Raw genomic sequence first — 8,303 nt, 5'->3', positions numbered from 1 at the left:
TCAATTAGTTTCTTATTATATACGTTAATATACTATTGTACATTAAAATTTAGACTATTATCCCTGCTTTCTCATACATACGAAATTCATAGTAAACATGCAGGTTGCATAGGCAACGATAATTTTCGAAGAAAAATATTGTACGGTATTATGTTGGTACATTTACGGATAAAGTACCGTTAGTTTTGTACATGTGTATTATACGCATTACACATTATGTGGATTGTATTATATGTACTACAAGATGTGAGGTTCACACAGATGGGCGGAGCAAAAGAATTGGAAGCGGAAGGGGCGAATCTGACCGAGAAGCAAAAAATGGCGATAAAGAAGGTAAAAGAAGGGGAAAAAAATAGTGAAAGAGATTGAGTACCAATGAAGTTACACGCTACGAAAAAGAAAGACACGTTCCTTCGTAAACGTAGTGGTATCTCAAAGAACATAGTAAGGCCAAGAGAGAAAGGTCTTTGCCGCACACTCGTAAGGCTATCCACATTACGCGCGGTAGAATTTAAATGAATATATTTGCGTTTATATTGTGTATATATATATATATATATTTATATGTATATTTAGGACATGTTTAAGTCAAACATAAATTAAAATATAGCAAATCAAAATATAAAGCAAAAACTTTGAGAAACACATTCAAAACAAATTAAACAAATAGTTTCAAATCGAGAAGAACAAATAGGTACGTACTTGCCTGAAAAGCATAATGCGTGATCATAAATATTACAATAAATCTAACATAATTAATATTCTTATTTTTATAGGTATTATCCCGAGAATATAAAAACATTATCTACGTGATACCATAATATCGTAGATAATTTATAAACTATCGTGAGAATACATTTCGTTTTAGAAAATAAAACAATTGTCACGTTTTTTTCAATTGTTAAAAGAAAAAGAAAGTAGGAGTCTCATCGATGGAAGAAATGGAACAAGGAAAAAGAAATACGCGTCATAAAACGATTCACCATTTAAAGGAGTCTATAAAAATAGATTAAAGAAGTAGGAGTACCAGGGAGATGTTCGACGCCCCCTGTCAGCTACCCTTCTCTTCCGACTTCTCTCTCTCTCTTTCTCTCTCTCTCTCTCTCTCTCTCATTCTCTCTTTCTTCCTATCTATCTATCTCTTTTCATCTTTCCTTCCTCTTCTCCTTCGCTCTTCTTTGACCTTCTTCTCTCCGCAGGCTTCCTTATCCCCTCCTTTCCTTCTTCCGAATACTACTCCTTGAGGTCGGTCAGAGGCATCGTCCTTCTCATGTACTGTACCAAAGACGGTGGCATTAGGAGAAAGAAGGAGAGATAGTTCGCACCCTGACCCACAAGTGGGTATCGCTCTTCTTTCGCTCCAATCAGTCAGTCAGTCAGTCAGTCAGTTAGTTAGTCGATCGGACGGTAAAACGACGGATGCAGACTCACCGCGTTGTAATTATTTATCATCGAATTATTCGTGATAAAACGTTTATTTTACACGCACGTGACATCCTCTAGCGATAGTGTATTAAAAAACATTTCTTTTTTCTTATAAATCTTTACGTTTTTGACGAAGAAGAAGAAAAAGAAGAGAAAGAAGAAGAAGAAGAAGGAAAAGAAGAAGAAGAGGATATACTTTAGAGATAAGAGAAAGTATAAAGAAAAAAAGGAAGAGATATATAATAAAAGAAGATATAGAAAAAGAAAGAAGAAGAAGAAGAAGAAAGATCAAAGATGATACTAAGAGCAGCCCTAAGGGGCATCGTCCTTTTCGTTATACTCATTGGAAGATCGGTCGATGCTCAAGACGATGACTCTTTAGCCGGCAGCTTCTTATCAGGTAAATTCAAGTTTCTTGCGTTTTTCTTCTTGCCTCCTTCTACTTCTTTTTTAGATTCTAATAGAGATACTCGTCAAAGAGTACGCTCATATTCACGTACACGGAACATGTCATATCCGATCTCATTTTTACAAGCAGGAAAAGAAAGCGATTAGTAACAAATCCGGAACAACTAGAAATCTTTTTTTCTAATGACGAATACCTACGTTAAAGATCGTGGTAATAGTACGTATTTATAACGACGTATCCTACGATGAGACAACATTCAAAGGTGATCGAGGAAATAAATAAATAAATAAAGAAATAAATAAAGAAAGAAAGAAAGAAAGCGAGCACAGAGTGCCTCTAGATACACATATGTACCAGTCGAGGTTTCGAGAAATAGAAATTCGCATACGCGCACGCGTATGCGGCGCACGCTTTTATAGGTAGAATCTGGAAGGATGCGACTGTCCCACTTAGGAACGGTATAGCGTGCTATGCGGATAACGTTCGATTCGTTGGCGGGTATAAAGACGGCCTGCCAAATGGAAAGAGTGGTATACGTGGACATATCTTCGATGATAACGAATATATTATAAATAATAGAAGGAATGTTAACAAATCTTAAAAAAGTTCCAAGAATTTATCCAAGTATCGTAATTACCGTTCTCACGTTAGGAACGATAATAATAAACGATAAAATGAGCTCGTAGTCGATACCCTCTTGTAACCGATAACGGTTCTTAAACTACATGCTGCTTTATTTATTTCCTTTTTTTTTTCTTCATTCAAGAAATAGCAAGAAGTAGATAAGTTGAACGAAAGAAAATGGAATAGCGTTTGGAGATTAGAGGATTAAAGAGCAGAGATACTTGTTACGATGATAGATGACGATGGTCCCGATTCGAAAGAAACCAATATTCGATGAGATTCGTGTGTCATAGTCGAGTTCGAAAAACTATTACGTTAGATACGACGAGAGGCACGTGTATAAGAGCCGTCTTTGGCTACACGCGACGAGTCGAAGCGCTCGTTAACTACCGTTATGTTTGTTTGGGCCGTTATGCCTGCCAAAGTGAAACCAACTGGCTTTCCTCGATACGTTGCGTGCGAATATCACGGATACTACTTGCCGTTTTCGTCCGTCACGTACGACTAAACGTCCTCGAGAATTATCTTTGCTAATTTTTTTCCTAACTTTCTTAATCGGGAACTTTTTGTCTTTCTTCTGGGAAGTGAGTCAATGAGAATAGCATTTGGAGATTTAAAGAAAGAGGAAAACGTAGGTTTTTCCTGGTCACGCTAACTAACAGCATAATTGTACGAGTTGACCGGAAGTTCCCTCGTTGCTCCTATCGCTTAACGGATCACGCGAGTTACTCTTCTTACTTATACCACTAAAGTACACGTACGACATTCCATTCCCAAGATGTACCTACATAGAATACATATATTTCATATATATTATATACATATGTATATATATACTTCCCAAGTAAACGATCGAATTCCTAATAAAATAGATTTCGACGTAAACTATAGGATAATCGATAAAATATATTGGGAAATAAATTCCCAACTGGTCGTTAACTCCTCCCTACGATATCTAATGTCAAGATCAAGTTCAGTCATCCTTGACCACTTTGAAAGCCGATCGTAGAATTACGTATGCAGGAATTTCTTCGCGGCTCTTGATGTTCACACAGCTGCACCCGATATACAGTTACCTTTAACGTTGAATTTAGGATAGGGGAAGCACATGATACGATAGCATGGATAGTTCCTATATTTTCTTTTGTATCCTTTCCGAGCAATGTTTTCTTTTTAAAAGGATTCCATTTGAAACAACGTAGGTCTCTTGGATTCTATAACCAGCACGGCAAAGAGTGCAGATTGTCCTGGTGTTTGCGTGCATGCACTTGCAACCTTGATGTGCGATGAAGTACTCGAAGATGTTCAATGTCCAACGAGTAGCATGCGATGCTGTATCATCGAGCCGGTTAATTCTTCTTCTTCGTCGTCTTCCGATGAAAATCTCGTCGAGCAAACAACGACTCCTATAATTTTGTCGACTACGACTCCGTCTACGACGACGATGACGACAACGACGACGACTACGACGATACCGACGACGACGACGACGATGACGACGGCGGCAACGACGACGACGATGAAAACGACCACTACGCTCGCCTCTACCTCGATTTCTACTACAGCCAGTAAAGTGAGTATTTTTGATAAGACCGATATTCGATCATACGTAGTTACCTAATGGCTCAGATAATTAAATCTTTTTCTAGCAAAACGAGTCAGATGATAAATCTCAAGGTACGTTCTTCTTTCGTCGAATATTTATTTAAATATCACCTTGAAGAAAGGGAATTCGAAACGTTTCTCATTCAATTATCGTTCATTAACAGGAAAAACGTGCTCGGGAATATGTATGCCGGAAAGGATAGCCGATTATTGCGATGCTATACTCGCTATAGACTCTCTCTGCAAGTCGGGACACAAATGTTGCGTCACGAGAGATGCCTTTGGTGATTCTCCACCAGCGGAATTATTGGTGATCGATCGAACAAACACAAGTCGAAACAATACGTCTAACAAAAATGGTATGTCTTCTCAAACGAGTACGAGACCTGGTATTCACTCAACGAATCCATCAATGGCTACGACGACGACAACTAGTACAACATGGACGTCGACTAAACAACCGTCGACGGCAATTGCGACAACAACGAGTACGACGACGATGCAAACAAGACCAAAACCTACTTTGAGAAAACCGTGTAAAGGCGAATGTACCAGCGGCCTATATGCTCTCTTCTGTGATAACATCGATACAGAAGCTGATTGTCCAGGAGATGGATCTTGTTGCATTACCGAATTACCTGTTAAAGAGGTAGATCAGTTGATAAGAATTTTATTTGTTACTTGATTTCGAAGTTAGACGAGTTTTATACAAGATCCGTGTTCAGGAAGCAACGACGACCGTCCGTCCGACTACAAGGCCTTCGCCTCCTCAACCTAAACTACCACCTTGCCCTGGTTTCTGCTTGCTGACAATCATGGCAGCATTCTGTGAACGACCAAACGTGATTATTGCTAAAACATCCACTTGCCAATCTGGATCGATCTGCTGTGACAACACGAAAAGTCCGCCGCAGGTGATTCTATTTCTTTTTTACGGTAAACCCCTCCTCCCCAAAGGAAGATAAGAGTCGAGGCAAGTAAAGATCTCGGAAGATGTACTATAAACCGAGCGTTAAAGAGACAACGATCTTTTCAAAAAGGAGACTCATCGACCGACTTCTTCCAAATTAGACTCCAAGACCACGACCGAGACCTACTACGAGACCAACAACCACCATAACTTTACCACCCGATCCACGTCCGGAGTGTCCTGGTTCTTGCATCGTATCCTACTTATCCTTCACTTGCTTCAGTAAGTAAACTTCATTTTTATCATTGTTCCTTATTAAAAAAGAATGTTCGTTTTCTCTCATCGACTGGTTCATAGGAAATGCAGAATTAACGAGTTTGTTCAAGTGCAAGAAACAGGGACATCAATGTTGCGCACCGAAATCATTAATCAGAGAACTTCACGGTGGAAATAGTAGTGAACCGATTTTGACTAATAGAAATGATACTTACAACAATATCGTTACGGCTAGACCACATACGACAGTCTTTGCTCCAACAGTTTGTAAGCGATCATATCTTTCATAACGAATTTTTTTTTCTCCTCTAGCGTTCTCTCGAAAACTTGGATATTTGTTCGCAGACGAAACGACAACGATGACGATATCGACGACTACGAAGAGTCCAGTGTACAGTAAATATGTATGCGGTGTAAAAGGAACTTCTCGTGGCCCGATTCAAGCTCGTAGTTCCGAAAGAGTTGCTCGTGTAGTTGGAGGGGAAGATGCAGATGCCAACGAATGGTGTTGGCAGGTTGCTCTTATTAATTCTCTTAATCAGTATCTTTGTGGTGGAGCTCTTATCGGTACTCAATGGGTGTTGACAGCAGCGCATTGTGTTACAAAGTAAGTCGAAACATTTCTACATATATCATTTCTTATATTTCGTTGATTTAATAAATAATGTCAAAATTTTCATATAAAAATTTATATAGAATAAAATTTTATATAGACAGAATTTATATATAAATAAACGACATTGTATCAAATATATTTAATGACATTATTTATTGGCTCTACTATTACTTAATAACTATTACTTAATATAATTACTATTACTTAACGATTCGATATAATTCCATTCGAATCTCCTTCGAAAATAATTAAAGTAAATTATATTTACAGTATCGTGAGATCCGGTGACGCGATTTATGTGAGAGTCGGAGATCACGATTTAACTCGCAAATATGGTAGTCCTGGTGCGCAAACGTTAAGAGTCGCTACGACTTACATTCATCACAATCACAATAGTCAGACTTTAGACAATGATATAGCTCTATTGAAATTATATGGCCAAGCGGAATTAAAGGACGGAGTTTGTCTTGTTTGTTTACCTGCTAGAGGAGTTAGTCATACGGCTGGTAAACGGTGTACAGTTACTGGCTACGGATACATGGGCGAAGGTAAAAACATAAACACGATGTTATCCATCCCCTCCTTTTATTATTTATCTTTGTAACATCGTATCTACGCTGTACAGCTGGTCCCATTCCTCTTCGAGTACGTGAAGCAGAAATACCGATCGTTAGTGATGCCGAATGTATCAGGAAAGTAAACGCCGTGACGGAAAAAATCTTTATACTTCCAGCTAGTAGCTTTTGTGCGGGTGGAGAGCAGGGTAATGATGCGTGTCAGGTATGTACACAGTCAATTAAATAATTAATTAATTAATTAAATGAGATTTACCATTACAAGATATATATGCTGTTCAAAACAATTAGTTAATTAGTTTTATAGCAAGCAACCAAATAAACGGAATGAAAAAAAAAAGAAGTGACCCTGTGGAAAACTGTGAATTGATTTTTCATCGTTTCATTGTACGCATTTAAATTTTAGAAAATATGTAATTTGTTGACCGGGTCGATGACTACAATATAATGTTTTCATCTAATTGTTTTTGAACAGTGTCTATGTATATTTTTATATAACGATAATATTCATATATCTGTTAATATCCGATGTCATCGAACATCATAGGGTGATGGAGGAGGTCCATTGGTTTGTCAGGATGATGGCTTTTACGAATTAGCAGGTTTAGTATCGTGGGGCTTTGGCTGTGGAAGGTTGGATGTTCCTGGTGTTTATGTTAAAGTATCCGCCTTTATCGGTTGGATAAATCAAATCATATCGGTGAATAATCTTTAATCGTCTTATACATGTTACTGAAAGAATCCGAAAGAACTGAAACGTTTATTTATTATTAATAAAACGTTAATACACTTTGGTGCGCATTGCGTTGTAATATGTTTAACGACGTGGTGCACGCGTAACGAGGATGACGAATAAATTGTTTACAATCGTCGTCGGAAGCATTGAATGCCTGTGCCAAAAAATTATATTTTATAAAATGCTAAGCTAATTTTTTGTTATGCGTGCAACTCCGTGGGATTTTTGAATAATAAGTGAACAAGAGGCTCGATAAAAGTCCCCATTTTTTTTTTTTTTTTTTTTTTATAGGCAAACTTTGTGTGCTCCATTTTGGCGCACTTATGACAATAAGAAAACCAATATTTTTCTAATGTCAACGGTCCAAGATAAATTTCTTTTCTGTGCGCTCATGTGCATGTGGATTAATAATTTAAATTTATTTTTTATGTATTAAGAAACAAAAAAAAAGAAAAAAAAAGAATAGAAATATAACGTACAAGTTATTTATTTATAGTAAAAATTGTCGGTAATATAAAATTATATATCAGTTTTTTCTTTTATATACCTTTATATACAATTTCTTTAGAGATACCATCTATTATTAATGTTATCTGTTTCTTTTGACGAATATTCCAATTACATAATGTAAACTAGCCATTTACGCTTATTATTACATCATGGAACGAATACAACTTCCCGTTGATATTCAGACATTCTTTATTTTTACAGTAAAATTTTGTAAAACTGTGCTTTGTAAATTACTGCTTTAATTCTCTAAGATATCTTCCTAAATTTTATCATTAAGAAATCTATATTGATTTATTTAATAGAGAGGGAGGGGGGAGAAGGAAGAAGAATTTGTAAATGCCCATATTAAAGTTAGTCGTTAAGCGATTTTAAATTTGATATATGCGTACAAGTACGATTCCCTAATATCAATAAAGAATATTGAAATTCGAATAAATTTCCAATTTACATGTTGACAGAGGTCTTTCTCTGAATAAATTTTTCCTATTTTGTTATATATATATATATATATATCTCACCTTACGTTAATAATATATATTATTGTCTTTTATAAGAAAATATAAAAATAAAAAGTACACGGTAAAACAGTGCACTTAACATTTTATTGAAAGTAATTC

General features: G+C 36.5%; 1 protein-coding gene across 2 annotated transcripts; it reads left to right on the top strand.

The window, feature by feature from the left end:
* Positions 1 to 1,059: 1,059 nt before the first annotated feature.
* On the top strand, positions 1,060 to 8,194 carry LOC127065769 (protein masquerade). Of its 2 annotated transcripts, none has more exons than XM_050998642.1 (11): positions 1,060 to 1,825; positions 3,661 to 4,031; positions 4,108 to 4,135; positions 4,228 to 4,712; positions 4,789 to 4,977; positions 5,135 to 5,255; positions 5,331 to 5,516; positions 5,595 to 5,856; positions 6,136 to 6,413; positions 6,491 to 6,645; positions 6,988 to 8,194. In XM_050998642.1, the coding sequence occupies exons 1-11, from the start codon at positions 1,720 to 1,722 to the stop codon at positions 7,153 to 7,155; spliced, it is 2,349 nt and encodes a 782-aa protein (XP_050854599.1). In that variant the 5' UTR covers positions 1,060 to 1,719; the 3' UTR covers positions 7,156 to 8,194. The 2 variants fall into 2 exon arrangements, with proteins under 2 accessions (XP_050854599.1, XP_050854674.1); XM_050998717.1 differs by having other exon boundaries at positions 1,061 to 1,825; positions 1,964 to 4,031.
* The last annotated feature ends 109 nt before the right edge of the window (positions 8,195 to 8,303 follow it).

Source organism: Vespula vulgaris, chromosome 1 (genome assembly GCF_905475345.1).
Source record: "Vespula vulgaris chromosome 1, iyVesVulg1.1, whole genome shotgun sequence".
Lineage (NCBI taxonomy): Eukaryota > Metazoa > Arthropoda > Insecta > Hymenoptera > Vespidae > Vespula > Vespula vulgaris.
This window is presented reverse-complemented; position numbering and strand designations above follow the sequence as displayed.